The sequence below is a fragment of the Alnus glutinosa genome, chromosome 11 (assembly GCF_958979055.1).
Source record: "Alnus glutinosa chromosome 11, dhAlnGlut1.1, whole genome shotgun sequence".
Classification (NCBI taxonomy): Eukaryota; Viridiplantae; Streptophyta; class Magnoliopsida; order Fagales; family Betulaceae; genus Alnus; species Alnus glutinosa.
In genome coordinates, this window is record NC_084896.1 from 18708098 (window position 1) to 18730695 (window position 22598).

Here is a 22598-nt window from a genome sequence, read left to right on the forward strand (position 1 = left end):
AGTTTCTTATGTTTAGGAACATTCAAACGCTTTACGGTCATAATAACTGTCTTAATAATTAGTAAATTTTGGCCACTAATTGTGGCTACATCAATCACTGTAACTGGCTTTTCCATCATAAATGGATGTGTTTGTTTATTATAGCTTTGTTTATGGAACTTCTAAACTTACCTTGATTGTAGTTGTTAAGCATAGTTCTTTTGCGTTTGTTTGGAAGGGATGTCTTCCCTGTAGGGGTGTCGGCTTCTGCCTTATGGAGAGCCGGTTCTATGTGGAGGCTGAATCCTTCCAGTTCTCGGTGGAAGCAGGGTCTGCCGAGCTTCGGGTGGAGGAAAAGAGAAAAGGGTTCTCAGGTTATGCTGTTCTCGGGTTGAGCTGCACAGCTTGGTTACTGTCGAGGGTGGAAAAAGTCTTGGGTAATGCTGGGATCGAGGATTACGTCAAATCCTTTAGGGAGGGTTCAAAGGCGACCATCACTCGGAGAGGTGAAAACAGGTCTGGGCGGTTCTTGGAGGTGGCAGTTTTCGACGGAGGTCGGAGAGGGCGCATCCTTTTTCCTGAAGGTCAGGACGGGAGAGGGTGGAGCCATGTTTCTGGGGAGTTGAGCAAAATGTTGGATTTTCTAGAAAACACGTGTGGGCCTTCGTCTTCTGGCGGTCTTTCTTCATTTGGTGTTTTGCCGTCGGGCGGTAAACTGGGGATAGGTTCAGGACGTCCGTCGTATGCGGCGGTGGTGAGTTCAGCAGCTACCGTCTCAGGAACCAGGGTTGAGACAAAGATGATTGGTGATTGGCCTCTGCCGGTCGGGTGCGACGTGGAGAAGACGCAGCTGAGGGGAATGGAGATGGGGGCGGTCTGTCAGGTGAGTGATTGCTCCGTTCTGGAGGAGCAACCGGTCGGCGTTTCGGGATTGAACCTTCATGCAGAAGACCAGTCCAGGTATCGAGGTTGTGTCTGTTGGCAGGCTGGCGTGTCTAGGATTTCAGCCGCTGAGGGTGACGTTTCTCTGCAAGGGGAGGGACTGGTTGGAGTGTTCGAGAAGGTGTTTGAAATCCTGGGCCAGTTCTCCAAGGCGCTGGTTTGGGCCTGTGGCTTGCCGAAAAAGCTGGGCTGTAAGTCTTCTCTTGGGCTTAAACGTAGGGTGGGTTTTGTGGCGGGTCGGGTGCTTAAGAGGGTAAAGTCTGTTGTTAAAGGGTTTCGGGCTGGGGCAAAGTTTAAGCGCTATGCTAATTCGGACGATGTTTCGGGCCGTAAGCTGTCTTCGGCTGATGGTGCAATATCGGGGCGGGGATCGGGTCAGGGGTGTCTTCAGCGTCCGATGGAGATCCATGGGAGCGCCCTTCGGCCGGACTTGACGTCGGCGGCAGATCCTGGGGTGGATCTGGTTCTGTCTCTTTCCGGGGCAAGATCCAGTGATCGGGTGCTCGTTCCTGTGGTCGAGTCCGTCAATGAGGTTGCCGTCCCTTCCTCTCTTCCGGCGCTGGTGTTGCGTCCGCCGGTGTTTCTGAGTGTTCTTCCTTCTGGGGTGCGGCCTTCTTTAGTTTCAAGTTCTTCCGTATCAGGGCTCATCCTTCGGCAGGCAGGGGTTCTTCCGTCAGCTGGGGTGAGGTCGGGTGTTGAGGTCTTTCAATTTGGGGAGATTGGTGACTCGTTTGTCGGTGCTGGGCATGACCACGTCGACGTTGCTCTTAGTGCGCCTTCTGGTAATTCTTTGTACCGATCATCGTCTCTCAGTCGGCAAGAAGGGATGCTTGCGGATGTCCCTGCCTTGGGAAGGAGTTTTGGTGGGGTTAATCTTTTGGGTCTTCCTGGGGTTTCAGTTTCCTTTCCCTGTGGTCAGTGGGTTTTGTTTCCTCATTGGCCAAGGCCGGTCCCCTTTGTGTTTGGGCACCCCCAGTTAACTGGTTTGTCGTCTAGGGTCATTGAGATGGGGGAATCTTCAAAGGGGGTTGATCCACAAGGAAGTGTTGCTGGGTGCCCCCTGGTTCCTGGTTTGCCGTCTGGGATCGTTGAGGTGGGGGATTCTTCTAAAGGGGTTGTTCCAAAGGATAGTGTTGTTGTGTACCCCAGGGTTGTGGAAGATAGCAAGTCGTGTTTTCGCACGATCGGGGTTTCGTTCGTGGGATCTGATCAGAAGGGATTTTTAGATTTTTTGGCTTTGATTGAGGATGAGCGCTTTGACTTTGAATCCCCTCCTAAGAAGGATAAGGAGATAAAAAGGAAAAAGGGGAAAAGAGAGGTCAAGAATCTAGAATGTTCTATCAATTTCGATGCTAGGGGAATGGGTTCTAGTCGGGACAGGGGCAAGAAGATGGGGGTTTGATGTAATTTTCTTTTTCTTTTCTTTTCTTTTTTTTTTTTTTTTTTTTTTTTGTGTGTCCTTTTTGTATACTTCCTGTATGCTTAGGGGCGCCTTTTACGCTTTTTAATGATATTCTGTTTATTACCTATCAAAAAAAGTTGTTAAGCATGATTTTAGCATTTTCAAAGGGAAAATCAATTTAGGTAGTGATAAAAATTTCAGCAGCATTAATCATAGATAGATCAAGAAAGCAAATACGGGGGATGTCGATAAATTTGTAGGGCTTCATGATGAACTGTCATGGAAAATCGTTATCGCAATTTGTCACTGCTGTGTGTTCTATAGCTTGTAAGAAACATATCATCTGTATCAATCAGTATAAATAGTTTGAGGGTGCATAGATGTGCTACAGAAACTCAACTGCCCACATGCTTCGCATTTTAATTGAAAGATAGAATAAATATGTCTCATGTGAAAAACTTTAACTATCTTAAATTTTAAGAAAAAGTAGTATATTTTAGAAGTTTGTAATTTCATCTCCACTTTCATTTTATTCTAAGGAAAACAAAGGAGGAAGGAACTGAATCGCTATTCAATTGTTGTTTGAAGTGTGCTGCAGGTAATTGAAAGGCAAAATCTGGAATTGAAGAATCTTGGCAAAATGGACCAATTAGCTTTGGACCTGCAGGTTAGATATATATACTTTTTGAGGAATGCTAGAGCATCTCCTGGTGTTCTCGTGGTGTACATCTGGAATGGCATAGATGTAATTTTTTTGATTAAAAAATTGCATCTATGCCATCCAAAAGGATATAGATGTAATTTTTTAATTACATCTATGACATTCCAGATGTACACCACGAGAACACCAGGAGATGCTCTAGCATTCCTCATACTTTTTAGCGGGTGAATAATGTCCCCTTTTATGTTATCTTGGACAAAAGGATAAACAAATAAATATAGTTTGAAGGTGTGAAGATTTCAAACTCTTTTTTTTTTTTTTGGATGAATAAAGATTGAATTAATAGAAAAATAAAAATAAAAATCAAAGAATAAAAGGCAAGGGGCCAAAGTCCAGGTAGCCCCAACCAACGTTTACCAACATGATGCTATCAGCCTCCTAAACCACACAAACAGCCAGAACGACAATATGAAAATTACCTACTCCTAATCACATCCTTAAAGAACCCCAAGATCCAATATGTTATTTATTGAAAGAAGAAGGTTGGAACCTAGACATGCAATGAATTAATTCTAATTTTAACCCAAAAAAACATATTTAAAAATATAGATGGACTGGTCACGAGAGATCCTAAGTTTTTGTAATTTTGCTATTGATAATGTACTTTTACCATTATTTTATCTTTATGATGTTTGTAAAAAATAAAAATAAAAATTAAAAAAAGTGTGAAATATTTGATCTGTTGCTGTTCGGGGTCAGTGTTTTGAGCAAAGGTGTGCTCTTGGGTCGCGCTTGTTAGATCGTGTAGGGGCTTCGGCTGGTGGGTCTTGTGTCTGGGTGGTTCTCTTCTTCGACGATGGTACGAGTTTCTTCTGGGTTGACCGTCTGAGTTTGGGTGAGCCTTGAGATGGATAGGAGGTTCTTAGTGGAGTCGAAATCCTTTGTGCTCTCAGTCTTGGATGGGGCGTCGGTGCTGCAGGTGGAAGAAAAGTGGAAAGGCTTCTTCGGCGATCGAGATCATCCTGAACAACCAGTGCACCGCTTGGCTAGCGTCGACGATGGAAGTTCTTTTGGGTTTCCCTGGTGATGGAGAGTTTGTTAAATCTTTCAGGGAAGGGTTGAAGGTCCTGATCATGCATACAGGGGGAATCAAAGATGGCCGGTTCTTAGAAGCGGCGACTTTTGGGTTGGGCGGACGGAGAGGGGTTTGTCTGATCCCTGAGGGTCGTGGAGGGTGGGGTTGGCTCAAATTTTCCGGTGAGCTTAGAAAGGCTTCAGACTTCCTCTTTGCTATGGTGGGTTGTGGGAGTGGATCCTTGTCTTCGGCGGAAAAGAAGGGTAGGAAGGAGGAGGGGCCAAGGCTGGGTTTGGCCTCGAATAGGACGAGGCCTTCGTTTGCGGAGGTGATGAGATCGAACTCGGGCCCTATTGCGACGGTGAAGCCCATCGTGGGTGGTCTTCCATCCTCGTGCGCGGAGGTAGTGCGGTCGGAGCCATTTCGTCACTCCAGGTTGCGGGATCCGTTGGCAGAGCCGTGTGCTCTTGATATCCTCCTGGTGGTGAGGTCTGTAGACTATGAAGTTCTGAGATCACCGGTGGATTTCTTTGTGCTGGAAATACCTCTGCTTGATCCATTGGACAAGGAAAAGCTGCTGCTGCGTCCGTCGGGTAAGAAAAAGTTCGAAGCTGGTATCTTTGCTCGATGCTCGACAGGCTTTACAAGGGGGACTAATATTCGTTTGAATCTGCGTACATGGAGTAAGCTATTCGTCAGATTCAACTTAGCCATGGGCCGGGTTGTTGGGAAGCTGTTGGGTTGGTCTGCTAGGTCTGGTCTGGGCCACAAGATCAATGGATTTCATTTGGGCCAATTCACGTCGAAATGCAATCTCAAAGAGACGAATCAGATGGAAGCCACTGAGGTCACAGGTCCTGTTGAAGCGGGTCTCATTTTTGTGAAATGCTTTTAACATCCGACTGTTGCCCATGGGAGCTCTCATTAGCCGAAGATGACTTCGGCGTCAGTTTCTAGGGTGGTTGTGGGATTGTCGACTTCCAGGGGTGGGTCAAGCTGTCTACATCTTGATCCAGCGATTGACTCCATCAAGCTGACTGCATCTTCTCAGTTCGTCTTCCCCCCCTTGCCAACACCGAAGATGCTCTCTTCGGTGTCTATGGATGCTCCTCCGGCTCTAGTGAGTTCAACTTTTGGGTTTGGTTCTTTCGGTACTTTTGCCCCTTTGCCAAATTGTTCAGGTGGTGCTGGCTTGACCCTTCACCTCAGACGTGAGGGATCTACTCAGCCCATCTTTGCCCCTCCTCCTTCCTCATGGGTGGCCGAGTTAGGCGAGAAGCTCTGTTCTTCTTCTCTCTTGCTGCCGATATCTAAGCCTTTTCAGAAATACTTACCGGAAGGCAAGAGAAAGTCGACCACTGCAGTTGGATGATGATTTATTAGTAGAATCTTTGGCCGTAATGAGGTCGCCTGTCAGTTTTACTGCTGAGGAAGTAGCTGCAATGCCTCCAGTGAAGGTTTCTGCGGGAACTACAGATTGTGTGAAGAAGGGTTTCCTTCAGAGGGGGTTTCTCAACCCGAGCCTGACTTTGAAAGTTTCTACTCATTCTTCGCTTATAGAGTCGGTCGGGTAGTCATCGACTCGGGAGTCCAAGGATAATGGGGCGAATGGTTTGTCCCAATCTCAGAAGTGGCCTGTAGGGTTTGATCCATCTGGGGAGGTAGTTGTGTGGGAGCAGGATGATGAAATTTGGGATGGGGAGCTTGGTGGATACACATACCCTCGGGGTGTTCTTCCTCCTAGCATGGCTTTGGATTGGGAGGTGGATAGTGTTGAGGGTGAGGATCCGTCCTTGGTGACTCTAGATGCCTTGGAAAAGGAATTCTTCGAGAAGGTAAGGTTGCATGCCCGAAGTCCAAAGGCAGGAGGGAGGTTTTGAATTTGGTTAGCTCCATCAACTACGGTAATGCAAGTGCGTCCTCTCGGTGTAGGAAAGGGAAAGCCCACATGCAGTAGCGGGGATTGCTTCTTGAGGGTTTTTGGTTTTTGAGGGCTTGTTATGGGTTTCTCTTCCTTTTTGTGGGCTACATGCTTCTTGAGGGTTTGGGTTTGAGGGTTTTTGGTTTTTGAGGGCTTGTTTTGGGTTCGTCTTTCTTTTTGTGGGCTGTTTTGACTGCTCCTGTGTATATTTCATGTGTACTTAGGGGCGCCTTACGTTTTTTTAATAAATATTTCTTACCTATAAAAAAAATAAAAAAATAAAAAAGGAAAAAGGAGAGTAAAGGTTTTTCATACAAAGTAATTTCGAAAATTGTGACTCTAGTAATATAGTTAGTCCCGCATTAGGTGGGTGGATTGTAAAGATGTTGTATAGATACTAATTTTTGTATTGGTTCTTTACTAGGTGAGACTAAACTTTAATTAGTAATTTCACTGAGCTCCAAAATGTAGCTTTGATTAGTTCTTTTGTTTTTGTTTTTGTTTTTTTGTTTTTTTTGAATGGAGAAACTGATCTCATTAAACGTCAAAAGATGTCTCAGAGACTACAATACTTTGGATAGGAGGAGGACACTCCCCATCCAAACATAATTAACTTGAGAACAAACAGCATATTTTGCCATTACATGTGCAGCACAATTGGCCTCATGCCTAACAAACCTCACTTCCGAAGGTTTGACGAATTGGAAAGAGGATCAGGTATCTTCTATAATCTGGCCGAAACTAGTCCAGCAAGGGCCATCCTTCTTCAACGCATTCACCACTACTTGGGAGTCACCTTCAAACACCACATGAGTATACCTCTGCCGCCTGCAAAACAGAAGGGCATGGCAAGCCCCTAAAGCTTCAGCAAGCATTGGATCAGTGACAAAAGGGATACATACTGTTGAAACAGCCTCCACTACACCGGCACCATCATGCACCACCAACCCCATGCCAATCCTCTTGTTAGATAACTCCAAAGCTACATCCCAATTGATTTTCTTCCAACAACTACACTGCCAAAGAATGTGGAAAATAGACTCTTGCTCCCTCGAACAGATAGAATAAAAAGGGTTTGCAGTAGCATGCCTTCAAAACAACACTTCTCTGGTCGGTAGGAGATCCTGGGCCACTCTCCAAACAAAATTCTTAAATGTCCCCGGTGCTTCGGAACTCCACAACCAGGTCTTCTTTTGTTGCAATAGCTTAGACATGGCTAGTGTTTTTCATGGGTTGTGATAAATAGTATTAGGCCAAAATAGTAACACCATCTTGGGTTGGGTTGCAACGTGAAGTAGACCCTGACAAGGACATTAGAGATTTAAGTAGAGGAAATTGTGACATTATAGAAAGTTCCACATGGGTAGGTGGATTGTAAAAGTATTAGATATGTGCTTGTATGTAAGATTAGCCTGTAAGGAATTTTGGAGAGCTCCATTTGTAATTTGATTAGCCCTTTTGGAATAATAACATGGAAGTGTTTCCCTAGGTCATGATAGTTTCTCTAATGCTACAAGGGTACGTTACATCACAGCCTCTAGCATCAACTTGACAATTAGCTCTAAAAGAGACTTTCCCTTGCTATTACTTTTCCTCCATTGAGTAGTATCCTCTATAGCACCTATTGGCCGTTGTGATGAGATTACACTTTTCACACCAGATGTGCCAAATTCTTTGAGAGAATGGGCATGAAAAGAACAAATTAATGCTTAGAATTTTACTCCTCAACATCACAGAGGGTGCTCAGCCTCTTCCACATAGCAAGCCAAAGACCTATCACGTTCTTGGGAATCTTTCTGATCAATCAAACGACCTTATGGATCTTAGTTCCACCCTAAGACCTATGGTCGAATACTCTCTTAGGACTTCGTTCACAAAACCTAATCCCCCCCAAATTTAATATTCTTATTGACTAAGCTTCTCAGCTTCAACAACCTTGCGGGCACCTCATCTCTCCAAAGGTCTTATATCTGATGAGGCAAATATGCCAACATAGGTTTCTTTCCAAATAATTAAGGTTGCTATGAACTTGGTCCATCTGTTTCATCACTCCTTTAAGGAGTATGAATAGAGAAAATCAAAAGGTTTGAGTAGAAAACAAAGATAGAATTTACTGATGCCAAGGTACTTGATTGAGAGGGAAGGAACATACGCTGTAGCCCAAAATACCTAGTAATTGATCCATATATATATAACTGTATCAATCACGCTACAAGTCCAGACATATCTATAAACAACGCAAGGCACTCCTTTATCAAGGAATCTTCTCTTTACAGAAGATAATTAGGTCATCTGCAAAACAAGTAAAAGAAATTGCTTCCCATCTTCTGAAAAACTCTCGAAGTAGGACCATCCACATACATGTTCTTGGAAACACGATCACCACCAACCCAGATAACGTCGAGTACATGCTCAAAACAAGATTTGAGAATTACCCTAAAGGCAAATTGATGCCGGAGGAAAAACAAATCATATGGTCTTTAAGTTTTATTTAGATTATTAGTTTATTTAGGTTATTAGTATTTAATTTTATATTTTAAGTTATTTTATAATTCAATAATGGACTTTGCTCAAAGTCAGTCAAATTAGGGTTAGAATTTTTGTCAGTCTATTTAAGTGTTCTTTTGTAACAGTTTAGAATTTAATGAAGAATTATGTCTTTTGAGTGAGATATTCTTGTTAGAGATTATCAGACTTCTCTTTTTGAGGTGTGAATCTTCTTCCCTTTGGTGGTGAGACTCTGCCAGACTCATTTTTCAGCCGGTGAGACTCTGTCCAACATAAAATCTATCTTTATTTTCTATTTTGTGGGAAAACTCTTTCCGGTGCTGCGTCACAAATCCTTCTCCATCATCTTGGGTGACTTTCTAGATCGCGGTATGTAACTACATATAACTACTTCTATATCTCCTAAACCTCCTGTTATGAGAGTGGAAGACATATGTCAGCCCTAAGTTGGTGACGTTCACCCTAAGTTATTAGAAGTAATTATTTCAGTAAGTACTTCCATTAGGTTATTAGCTTAATAAGGAAATTCCAAAACATGTAAGAATCTGATTTATTCCCTAAAGAAGTCAGATTCTACTAGGTTTAGCTGCATAGTTTTCCTAGTTCCAGCAGTATTTGTTTTCCTAGTACAAGTTTAAATTTTATTCCTAGTTTCAGCAGGTTATTGGATCCTATTTAAAGGGAAACACATCAATAAAGCAATATGCAAAATTTATCATTCAAACTTATTGTTTGAAGAGCTTAGGAACTCTCTAAATTCTTTGTATTAGTCAAGATAGGCGAGAAAAAGAGGTTTGATCCTGCTTCTTTTCTTGTTGAAAGGAGAATTACCCGATCAATCTCTGATTCTCATAACACCTCCACCATTTACTTAGCACATTCCAATGCCACAATCACTTGTGACCTTCTCCACAGACTGATCCAACAGTACGGTGATAACAGTACGGTGATAATCCTAGACTAAAGGAACGCTACACTCCATGTTCCAAAAACTATGATGACTCCATTTGGTGACATTGAGTAAGCCAAAGAGAGCTTGAAATCCAATAATAAGAATGGTCTAAGAGATGCTGTAGCGGGTGGAGAAAGCTTCGGGCAATCACCAGCTGATCCATCCACACTACCCAAAAGCAACCAGAAATAGCTACATCTTTGTAGTATAATCTTGATCGAATATAGTTTTTCTTTCAATTATGTTTTAGCTGGTCGACCAAATCTAGATTGTAAGATTTGCTCACCTTAATTAATTTAGTTCCATTCCCAGTAGCTTATTATGGTTAAAATCAGCTGAAAGAAAACCATTCATATGGCAACACAAAATGGGAAGATGTTTGATATGAATACCAAAATCAAGTTAAGCATTAAAACAATCAACACAAAGATTTTCGTGACAAAGTTGAAACTTTTTGAAGAATTCTTCAAAAGTAAAACCACTCTAGCACAACCAAATAGAAGAAATCAATCCACTATAGAAGAAAAAAGAGATTACAAGTTCACACTTATAAAACATTTGTAGTCAACGTACTATTGTATTAGACAAGTGACCCACTTGTCCTCTACTGCAGTAGCTCTTCCAAAACCTCTAAAAAATTCTTCTATTCGATTTCCTCTTGCAATTCCATAACTCCGGCGGCTGAAGTCTTTTGGTGAAGTAAAGGTTTGTGTGGTTTAACCAAAATAATTCTAAGAGAGAATTAGCATATATGAATGATCTAGGATCAAAGAACTCTCTCTTAGCACACTATAATATAGCCGCAAAGTCTTCCAAAAATCGTGCATAGAGAGGCTGCATAGATAGGCATATTTTTATAGAGTTTCAAAAAACTAGGTTTACTAGAGCAATTAGGAGACCCAAATAAGGAAAATCTACGGTGGCGTTCAAGAGGTACCAACCAACGTACCGTTCGAATGGAACTAGGGTAAATCGTATTCTTAATAGTGGCATTCGGACGGCTCAACAAACGCCCTTCCGAACGGTCAAATCTTGAAGTTCTCCGTTCAAACGAAACTCCAAACGTTACATCGAATAGACAGTTCTGGACATCCTTCAGTTAACAGGCGTTGAGAAGACTTAGTGGAAGTCCTTCCGAGCGAACTTCTCTAATGCTACCCATTTGAACCCCCTAGCAAATGGCCTACTGAACAGGCTTCTTGGTTTCTTCAATGGTGCATCCCCGTTCGAGCATCACAATGAACGGCCTACCGAACTATGCTCTCGATTTTTCCAATGATGTATCCCCATTCGGACGTCTCATCGAACGTTGTACCGAATGACGCTCTCAGCTTATTCAGCCTTACACTCAAACGTCACTCCGATGGGCCTAGCAAATGGCCAATTATGTATGTTCGTTAAAACCCACTAAACATTGTTCAATGCTTAGAAAATATACAAAGTGTAGAATTTGGAATCAGCTTTCCTACACCACCAAGCTTGCCTTTATTTGATATCAGAATCAAAAGATATGATCATTTTAATCCAACTAGGTCAATCATGTTTGACATCATACACAAACTTGAATTCTCATGTCTTGGATCAACTTTTGCACCGACTTAACCCTAAATTTGATACTTACAACCAAACATGTTTTGACACTGAATTGCCAATAGGCCCAACAATAAAAACCTAACAATTTGGTATAATCTTTTGAGTAGATGTAATATTTATCGGGTTCACATAAACTAGGAGGGGTTTATTTGGAGGATGGCCTTCCACTTCGGAGGCAAATATTTTCTCTCCATTGTGGTTAAAATAATGGTGGTTGCTAGAATATAGACTATTTGGCACGAGAGAAATTAAATGCAAATATTGTTTCATTGGAGAAATAGGGGAGCATGAGTGCATTGTCTTGGAGATTATGTTTTAGGTTAGATCTAAAGTTAATTATTTTAAAGGTGTGAGATAGATTCTTCCTTTAATAGCTTTCTAGTTGGGTCTTGGGGTTTTCTGATGTAATCTTTAATTTTGCTTGCCATGTTTTCCCTTATAGGTGCTTGTTTATATAGGCTCAGTCTGACTTTAATTAGGCCGTCTTGTTTTTTAGGGGTTGCTTGTTAATCCTTTTTCAACAAATTCTTACAAATAAAAAAAAAAAAGTTGGCCCACATCTACTCTATCCGGTTACTCCAAATTGTAACTTACAATCACATTATCCACAACATAATACCCTCCTCTTTTGAGATTTTATATTACGATTGACAATTAGAACCTTAAAAGTTTCATATTATTTATACCGCTAAACATATGGGTTTACCTTATTTCCAATGTTTTTCATACTTATTTCCATAACTTCTATGTAAATGTTGATGCAGGTAATTTTTTCAAACTTACATATAAAAGAAAATCGTACCATAATTTGAAAAGTTTGATGCGTTTTCTGGAACAACTCTGACAACAAACCACTTGTAGGCTTGTAGCAATCCCAGAATGATGACCCTAACATTTACAACGTCCTTATATATTTCTAATGGAAGGCTGGAAATGCCTACATAATTTAGCAATCATTGGAACTAGTCTGATTTTTGTTGTTGTTGTTAGTTGCTGAGCAACTTGAGTTTCAGCAGGTTTTCTTGCTGGTGAGAGTTTTGTAATCTTTGTGTGGAATGAAAAACTTTATTCATCCTATTAAGGAGATTGATATCTTGAGGAATCTTTTAGTGAGCCTATAATGTAATATGTTGATACACCACTTGACCAAAAAGTTGAAGTTTATGAATTTGGGCCAAACTATGCTAATATTAATCACTCACACTTACCACATATTTTCAATGTGGGATTCAAATCCTTATATTCTTCGCACAAGTGTATACCCAACAATCTCCCCCTCACGTGTGAGTCCATCAATATCACATTGCTACACGTTTTTTTTTTTTTTTTTTAATCAATCTTAAGGGCCCTCTCCAAGATAACTTGTAGGCGATGTGGGTTTGCTCGCGGAATACTACCTTTGTCCCTACTATAGGGACTCCCATTTGTGCCCGTGTCATGAACCATTACCCTTACTCTAGGGACCTTCGTCCATGGTCACACTTTGCACCTTTGTTCCTATATACTCCAGCAACCTTTGTACAAGCCCATGCCATGAACCTTTACCCCTCACTCCAAGGACCTTCATCCGCTCTCGCACCTTGCACCTTTGTCCCTTACTCCAAGGACATTGTTTGTGCCTGCGCCACTTCACCATATTGCCCACCACCATTGTCTCTGATACCACTTGTTAAGGAGATTAACACCTTGGAAAGTCTTTTAGTGAGTACAGTATATAACATGTTGAGACACTAGTATTTGAACCAAAAGCTTATAAACCTTATTGGATTTGGGTCCAACTATGTTAATATTAATCAATTACAGTACTTATCACATCTTTGCAATGTGGAACTAAAACATTTCTACTCTCACATGTATATACTTAACACATTCAAAAAAGAAAAAAAAGTGCTTGCAAACAGATCATGTACTGAAAATCTTCATTAATGGAACCTCTTTGTGCCCTTTTAGCTTGAGAACAGTAGCTACACCTCGTTGAGCAATGAAATCGTGGAAAAGACTCGTGAACTGAGGTATATATATTGTAACGACATTTCTAAATCAAGTTGTTATAGTGATGACATGCACTTTTCCACACTAAATTAATGTATAAATGATTACACCTAACAGGCAGATGAAGGGAGAAGAGCTCCAAGGATTGAATATAGAAGAACTAGAGAAACTAGAGCAACTTCTCCAAGAAGGCTTGAGCCGCGTTTTAAATGCAAAGGTTTGTCTCTCTTTGTTGTCTCTGTATGCTGGCATTATAATGGAGCGGCGAAATTTCTGTACTTGTCTCTTAACATGAGCATCCTTTTACGTGTTTCAGGATAAAAGATTTGTAGAAGAGATCAGTGCCCTTGAGCGGAAGGTCATGTGCCAAACTTACTATAAATTTCTTAATACAGTTATTATAATTTCGAAAGATATAGAATGTAAAACATCTTCACACCTTCTTATAATAAAGACCAATGGGCCTAACTCACTCTCAAAAAACGCCTTGAGAGAGGAGGGATGCCCATGGCTTATAAACTTTACAAGTCAGAAAAATCCTAATAATGTGGGACTCTTTAATATCTTACGTGATGATATTCGTGAATAAATAGTTGTACACAATTACTTAATTTTAGAGCAAAATATTTGATAACTAGAAATGAATAGTTTGATACAAGCTTATAAAAATCAAGGAGGCAATTGTGGGATTCAAAGAAATTTGTCTTCCTTTTGCCAAGGTCTTTGTATGTGTGCAGCGGCTTGCTCAAGCACCATTTTGGCCATAAATCCAGCACCCTGTGCTAAATTGTTAGGGTTTATCTCATTTGGAAAAAGACAAAATTTGAGGTTATTTTCTCATAGAACCCAAAAATGTTTCAAGGCACTTCGCTCGATCGCTAATAGAAGCATTTTATGCCTTGGGGTATTTCTAAAATATTTTCCTCTTTGAATTATCGCCTATTTTTTTTTTTTTTTTTTTTTTTTATTCATTAGCAAAAACTTTACTTAACCCCCTAAACTTTCATCACATTTGCACTTACCCTTTTAAACTTAAAAAACTCTCAAATTTGTGTATACATCATTCAGTTTTTTTTCAATTTTACGCTTCCTCTAGGATTTTTCATTAAGTCATGACATGTTAGCGACAATTCAGGGGGTTAATTGAAGGTTCCCCTGTTCATTAATATATCTTGCTAAATTACCTTAGTGGAGGCTAACGTGTCTTAGTAATCTCTCTCTCTATCTCTCTTACTCTTATTTTTTAAATGCAGGTAACCCAACTGATGGAGGATAACCGGCGAATAAAACAGGTATCAGGTCTTGAATTTTCTTTCTTTTTCTTTGTTTCCCTACTTTCTCAATTGATGGAAAATGTCTGTTTCAGCAGATGGGGAATCTGTTCAACATTAAAACACATGTAATTGAACATGGTCGGTCATCTGAGTCAATCACCAATATTTGCAGCTCAGCTGATCCTCCTCAACACCATGACAACGACGACGACACTTCTCTCAAGTTGGGGTAAGTTTGGAACATTCCAACACTAACTTTGTTTTTCTGCTTATATTTTTTATAAATGAGAGAAATATATATAACCAACAAACTAAACTCTGTACAAAATTTCCAAAAGGTAGAGGCAAACTCTGAAACACACGCTTCAAAGTCACGCCAAAGTACAACTAAACCAAGAGAGCCAACAAAAAAACACCTATACCAGTATTTTGCTATCAATACTCCATTTACAGCAAATTTTTTAATTTCCTTTAGTTCTCTTAAAACATCATTTCACAATAATTCAAACTCTAACTTTGTTGTGATCTGTTGTTACCGTGCACACACCAATGATGAATAATATGAGATGAAAAAGAGATAAAAGAGATAAAAGAGAGAGAAAGACACAGTATTTACGAGGTTCGACAATTTCCCTACGTCTACAGGAGTTAGTGCGGCTATATTCAATAATCTGTCTGTTCTGGGTTACAATACAACATATATATAATAATCTCTGCCATCCCCCAAGAACTCCCAATAAACCTAGCAGTAATCCGCGTTTTCTCTAACGCGCGTCCGGACGGCTACAACCTAGCGTCCAGATGGTTACATTAGGTCTTCCTTGTTCATAGTCATCGCATTGCTATCCGAACACCACATCGAACAGGTGCTCTCGGGTCTAGGTGTTCGCCGAACTGTCCGAACACCTAAGCGAACATGAACTCCCTGTGGTTGCCGTCTGCTGACCCGTTCGGATACTTCACTGAACACTGGAGGACGTCCGAACACTCCTCTAAGCCGTCCGGACGGTCATCTGCGAATATGAGCCACTTGTTCCAACAAACTTCCTATTTGATCCTATGTAGAATCTGAACCTCAGAAAAGGGAGAGTTGCCATGTTTCAAATCATTTCTAGTGCGCCATATGTGGTAAACTGCAGCCCCGAAAGCAAGCCTACAAACAAAACATTTCAGCACTTTTTTCCTCCACTCCTGCTTCTCTACATCAACAATCTTAGCCCAACAAATAGGAGGAGCCTCCAATTCACCCAACTCCATCAAATCCTTCCAAATTCTACTGCTAACATTACAACTGAAAAACATGGTCACGAGACTCAACACCATTTCTGCAGAGAAGGCAATTAGTCTCCCCTTGAAAGCCCCATCTAGCTAAGTAGTTTGTCTCCGGTAGTAAGAGCATCCTTCATAGCTAACCAAAGGATGAAACCATACTTTGGAACAGTAAAGGAATGCCAATGACCTGCTACCAATCCAATGACCATCCTTGATTACAGATGAAAGCTTAGAGTTCCCCACAGAGAACATCAAAAAATTTCTAGCTATTTTCTGCTTATATTATGTAGTTAGAATATTAAGAATTCAATCCCGGGATATATTAAGTTAAATTTTAATATTTAGGAACATCATATTTACTGATGCTGGAGAAAATCGACATTAGTGTTATTTCAATTATGCATGTGTGTTGTAGTTTTCCTTTTTATTAAGGATTTTCCCTTTTCCATTGGGATTAGGTTTTCCTTTTCCAATTAGGATTATGTTTTCCTTTTTCCAATTAGGATTTATTTTTCTTTTCCCTGTTAAATTAGGAGGTACCTAGCCTATATAAAGGCCTCTAGTCTTTCTTATTTTGCAATCAAGTTTTGAAATATCAATTAAATTTTAGTCTTTCAGAATTATTTCTTTGTTTGCTTATTTGGGGTAAATATGAGTTTTCTTTTATCTGTTTTTTTATTTTCTTTCTTCATGAATTCCCTTTTCTATCTTCAATTTATAGTTTATGCTACTATCGTACGCTATCAGAACAATCTTAGTTTTGTCCCGCGTTAGTTGGTATAAATTTTCATCAATTTTCGTGCCTGGTGGTCGTGGTCGTGGTTGTGGTTGGCGTGGACAGGTTATAAATGAGGAAGTCTCCTACCATAAATGCGATATACAAGACGTAACGATTGAAGACTTGCAGAGGTAGGTTGCGGAGTTAACTCAGTGTTTAGCAGCGCAAAACATGGAGATAAATTGCAATATTGACGGTCGCAATTCAGAATCCAATTTCGAGAACCAGTATTACAATCCTATTCTGTTTCGGGAACAACTTGACTGGGATAAGCGGCATAAAGACTTAGGCTTTAGAGTTAAGCTTTCAAAATTTTTTGGCACTCTCACTGCCTTGACTATTGTTAGCAAGTGTCAAGCCCATCTACCAAATCCATCTTATGTGGAGAAAGATGACAAATTTATCTACCAAAACCAACAATTACAATCGCCAGAAGGAAATCAAACTAGAAACTGCATACAATCACAAATAAAATACAACAAACCAAACAAAACCTTGTACTATAGTATTGCAAATAAAGCACTAAACAACTGCAAAAAAGAAGCAAAACAAAACCAAATCTAACAACCACAAGTGCTGCAAAAAAAATAAAAATAAAAAATAAAAAACCAGCAAAACAGTCTCAAAGCAAACAACACACAGAAAAGCTATCAGAATTTCTCAATACCCAGGATCTTCAAAGGTAGGTTCCAGTTGTGACATAAAACCAAGTTTTCTTCTGTTGACTTGAATCTCCCTTTTGCCAATATGCTGGCGCAAACTTCCCATTTTATTCTCTGAAGAATCCTCTGCTCAGATAGTATGGAATTTCCATGTTTAAGATCATTACGATGTTTCCAAATATGGTATACCACTGTCCCTAAACTCAGTCGACATAAGCTAGACTTCAATATTAATCCACACCCCTTCTGCTCCTGCTCACCCCAAGCCAAGTTTATCTGCTTATTGTTATAACAATATATTCTTCTAACATTGAGGGTTATATTATCTAGAAATATAAGAATAATATGAAATTACTAGTTACAATGATATTGGTTTCAACTCATCAATATCTTTGGTCGGTGACCAAATGCAAAGACATAGGCCGCTGCTACCGGACAGATACTATTTACCTTGGTATATCTTTTTATGTCTTGCAGGTTACCTTTCTCTAACTGATTTTGAAAGATAAAGAAGGTCAAGAGTACATGTGACACATTTTCTCAATCGAAAAACAAGCATGTCTAAGTAAAACCGATTTGTTTCCAGAAGGTGATCAGCTATAGATGCCTAATTTTCTTATGAACATGCAGAATCAAGGATAGGGGAGAGGGAGCAAATCCCCCCTGTCCCACCTAAAAACATTGAAAAAATAAATGGGATTCTATAAATAAATGAATCCGTAGGATTGATCGACTCTCGAAAGCATTGGAAAAATAAACGGGATTCTACAAAGGTGAGGGATCTGGATTGCAGGCATAATGCAGAAGAACAATAAATAGACTGAAAGGTTTGTTTCCAAGAGATCACATACTGTATGATTGTATCCGTTCATTTCGCTAATAAAAATGTTTTTGAGAGTTGAGTCTAGTTATTTCATAGATGGTATGCTATTTTAAAGCAAATAAGGGTAGTCTTTCCACTTCTATCTTTGATATCTTAAAATATAAGCCTTTTCAATTTTCATTGTTCGGGAAATACTCTCCCCTTTAATTAAGAATTTCAAATTCTATATGATTAAGGTTATGTTTGGTTCCCTTTATTGTTAGCAATAAAGGAAAAATGAAAACAATCAAAAGGTATATCCTGCTTAATTTTTCTCAAACTGATCCTTCTTTAGTATGTGTGTATATATATATATAGTTTTTTTAGCTCTATTTTACTTTGCAAATTTCTTTTGACAAAAGAAAAATACATAGAAGAGAATTCCCATATTATTATAGCTCATTAATGTTTTAGTATGAATGAACATGTGTTTTAAAATATGCGATCAAATTAAATTGGCCATGATTAGTGTCAGCCTCCACATTCTATTAACTAGTGCTTTTATGGTGTAACTTTGATAATGAATGATCATTGATTACGAGTGGTTAAGTTTTTTTTTTTTTTTTTAACAATTGTTCTACGAAAATTACCACAAAAAGAAGAAGAGAGAGAAAATAAAATAAAAATAAAAAGGAAGTGAGCTAGAGAGAAATTTTAAGTTATGGGGCCTATAATCTATCAATAGTTCTCTCATTCGACCGAAAAAAAATAAGTTCTTTTTTTCTTTCCTTCTTAGAGGGAAAATGAACATATAGATTCTGCTTTTGGGACGGAGAGAAATAAATTGAGATTACCAAAAGTAATAGCAACAAAATTTGAATTATGAAACGTTTTGGCTAGTTTTTTTTTAATTTTTTTTATTATTCAATGAGGGAAAGGGAAAAACGTTAAACGTTTTAGCTAGCTATAATTATGAGTAATAATGTCCCCATAAAATTGATGTTACATAAAACTTCAGGCACATATATATGTGAGTCCCCTCATTCTTCAAATATTGAACTTGAAGTTCTAGAAATAGAATTCTAAGAGTTTACAATTCTTCCTAATTTAGAAAGAAACTAATTGTAACGGCACATTAAAATTAATTAACTGGTTGTTAACTTCATGGTTCGTCTCTCAGTCTTCTTCTAGATGAATAAGACTACGTTCCCAAGGATTAGCTCAATCGGCTGGGAACCACGCCTCATGAAGCGGATATCACTAATTCGAATCCCTTTTTCCCCCTTTTTGTATGGACATGTCAAAAATAATAATAATAATAATAAGGTCACAGGGATCTCATCTTTTCTAAAGAGAGTATGCAGCAGAAAACTTTAACTTAAAAGAATAAAGATAGCATTTTAAAATCTACAATCATCACAAGAATAACCAGAGTAAACTAAAACTTCACCATAACATAGATCAGTCGGAACTCTTCACTAACAACAAGATTCAAAGCATACACTTAAGGAGATACAACATAAAGATGATATCTATCATATCACTAACACACATATATATTTTCCCACTAATCACATAACTCTTCAAAATAATATTCAACCTTTTTTTATAAAATACCAAAATTCAGTTGACCGAACCATAAAAATCATATTTTATTACTTTTGAAAATAACCTTAATTCCAAAGCTTCACAACTAATCAAGTACTTAAATTAAACATCTAAGCTGTTAATTAGAACATTCAACTCAACTAAAAATCACTAGAGCATGAATACATAGTATTAATATCACAAATCAATTAACCCGATCAGCAAAGCAAACCAATACCTTAGAATAATATCCAATCCTAGAATATTACAAGAAACGGGGTAAAACATCACATATTAATTATGAACAACCAAACATAATCCATAATCATCCACGGTTAGCATACATTTTCAAAACCATCAGCATCCCAAAATCACAATACTCAACCGTAAACTCCACCCAGACACAGTGTCCAAACAGTTCAATCAACAAAACACCCATTCGGTTATCAAGAACCCAAAACTACAATAATCCTCAATCACAGTAACCGGTCGAAATACAAAACCCATCCAAAAAAATCATCAAACTATAATCACGGCTCAGCTGATTAAGAACCCCAAAACAGAGAGAAATTCATGCTAAACACAAACAACCAGAATAACAACTCAAATCAAAGGCATCACCAAAATATCAAGTTATTCAGTCCAATCCACAGACATGGAATACAGCCAAAGGACCCAACCGGCCATCATAAGTAATCGGCCGAACAACCTTACACGGCCAATCGAAACCCAAAACACCAAATCATAAAATCAACTAATAAATCAAACTAATATTACAAGAGTTATTTACATATAGGATTTTCCTAAAAATCCATCGAAAATCGCGTCTCAAGCCGCCGGAAATTCCACCGGAAGTCTCCCCTGGTTCTGTCGTCATCGACCCCTTGCCCAGTCGCCGAAAATCGCTCCTAATCGCCGAAAATCTCTCCTAGCTCAACCGGCCAACGACCCACCGGAAGTCGCGCCTCTGCTCGCCGGAAATCGGGTCTGGATCACACGGGTTCTCGGCTCTCCCTCTCTGTGAATCTCTGCCTCCCGATCTCTCAGTCTCTCTCTAGGTTCTCTCCTCTCCATCTCTCGCTCAGTCTCTCTCTCTCTCTTTCAATCTCTCTCTCTAAAACTCTCTCTGTCTCCCTCTCATTCTCATCTCTCACTCTCTCTCTGTCTCGCTCGGGTACAAAAAGAACGGAATGAAGAAGAGAAAATAATAAAGAAGAGAAGAAGGAAAATAACAGAAATGAGGAAGAAGAAAGAAGACGAAAAGATGTGCGAATTTTACAGAAGCAGAGGGTTGATTTTATAGAATAATATGAGAAGAGATATTATTTTTACAAACCTGAGTTAAGTTTTATCACAGTTAGATTAACCCGCGTTAAAGATAAAGAGCTTGTTTGGTAAGTGATTGTGAATTGGAATATTTATTTGAATAGTAGTAAGAAATAATTGATGTGATATAAAATTTGAGAATGTTTTATAGAAAAGTAAAAAAGTTTTGTTTTGTAGTGAATTTTTTTGGTTGAATAATAATAAAAAATTATCGATGTGATGTAAAAAGTGTAAAAAAGTAAGAATGTTTTTGATTTGATATTTTTGGAAGAAGTAAAATGAAAATGAAAATTTTGTGGATGAGTTACCAAACAAGCTCATATTTACAGATATTTTGATTAAAGTCCTGTCTTAGGTAATTTAACCTGGGTTAATCAATAGATATTTATTCAAAACTTACTAATTATGTTTTTACCGCAGATATTTTTCACCTCAGATCTTTACCATTTTAATCTAACTCATTAAGATTACTATCTAAGTCCGTTTTAAGTCTAGTTTGTTTCATCGTTAATATTATTACCTTAATAATATTATTATACCAATAATATTATATATATATTGAACCAAATAATATTATATTGCATAATATTATACACAATAAACTTTACATAATAATATTATATGCCAATTATATCAATTAACTTACTAAATATTTTAGTCTGTCTATTTAATTATTCAGCAATATTGTTAGGGTCTATAATTCACTTTTTATTAAAATAGAGTTTATAAAACTAATGAATATTTATTTTCATAAATATCCATTAACATCCGAGTCATATTTATTTAGTCTTAAATTCTAATTTAAGATGTTATATTCCAGGGTTTAAAATCTGGGGCGTTACATCTCTCATCTCAGTCTCTAGAGTTTGATTATTGTCAGATTTGGGGTTTGATTTTGCTCAATATGGCTAGGGCTGGATCTCAGTTTGTTCTTGGGGTTGAATTTGGCTTTGGTCATTTTTGTCTTAGTTTGTATTACATTTACTATGCATTTTGCTAATTTTGCATATAGAAATTACTTATTTGCTTAACCTTTTTATGATTGTCTGGTAACAACTCTTTGGGTTGGTCTTTATTTTGTGTATTTATTGTGGAATTTGCACATGGATGAGTGAAAGTGTTCTTATTATTTGATTCACTAGTAAATATTTTTCGGTAAGTGATTCACTAATAGATATATATTGATCATCGGATGAGGATCTCATGCAATATTCAAATTGCCCATTGAGTATATTTAAACATATTTTCTCATCAATTGCTTCTATTTTCATTATGATTGCTTCTATTTTTTTCAAATATGATAGCTACGATCAGTTTGGAACGGTTTATATTTTTTCAAATATAGTGCCACGTGTCAACCACTGATGTTGACATGTGACACTATATAAGAAAAATTAAGGACAAGGGGGTGGCTCTTTTCTTTTTCTTTTTCTTTTCTTTTTTCAATTTTTTTTTATTTTTTTAATTTTATTATTTTAATTAATTTTTAAAGTTTTTCATATTTTTTTTTTTATTTTTTATATAGTGCCACGTGTCAACCTCAGCGGTTGACAGGTGGCTGACCGTTAATATTTGGGCGAAAAATGTGATAGAAGTACCATAGTGGTTTTTACCCTTAAACTTGAGTCCACCTATGAAACAAATGAAAACTCAGATACTAAATTTAAAAAAACTTAAAATTCAGGTACCAAAAGGATATTTAACCCTTTTAAAAAATATAATAAATTCTCCTGCTTTCATAAAGCACTTCATAGAATTGACGAAAAATGTGAAACATTTTTAGCGCATCAATCAAATTATTTGGCTAATTGCTAAGAAAAAAAAAATCAGATATATTTAGGTTATGCTTATTTGTATTTTTGTTTTCTATTC

General features: G+C 38.4%; 1 protein-coding gene across 2 annotated transcripts in view; it reads left to right on the top strand.

The window, feature by feature from the left end:
- The window catches only part of LOC133881577 (MADS-box protein JOINTLESS-like), an 81182-nt gene extending 59485 nt beyond the window's left edge, over positions 1–21697 (top strand). Inside the window, exons 3-9 of one of the 2 annotated variants that reach the window (XM_062320530.1) lie at positions 2912–2990; positions 12984–13045; positions 13143–13242; positions 13342–13383; positions 14279–14317; positions 14395–14528; positions 21547–21697. In XM_062320530.1, the coding sequence (XP_062176514.1) occupies positions 2912–2990; positions 12984–13045; positions 13143–13242; positions 13342–13383; positions 14279–14317; positions 14395–14528; positions 21547–21553 (463 nt within the window). In that variant the 3' untranslated portion in view covers positions 21554–21697. Of the gene's footprint in view, positions 1–2911; positions 2991–12983; positions 13046–13142; positions 13243–13341; positions 13384–14278; positions 14318–14394; positions 14529–17488; positions 17914–21546 lie in introns of those variants that run through there. The other variant, XM_062320529.1, reaches the window with a different exon arrangement.
- The last annotated feature ends 901 nt before the right edge of the window (positions 21698–22598 follow it).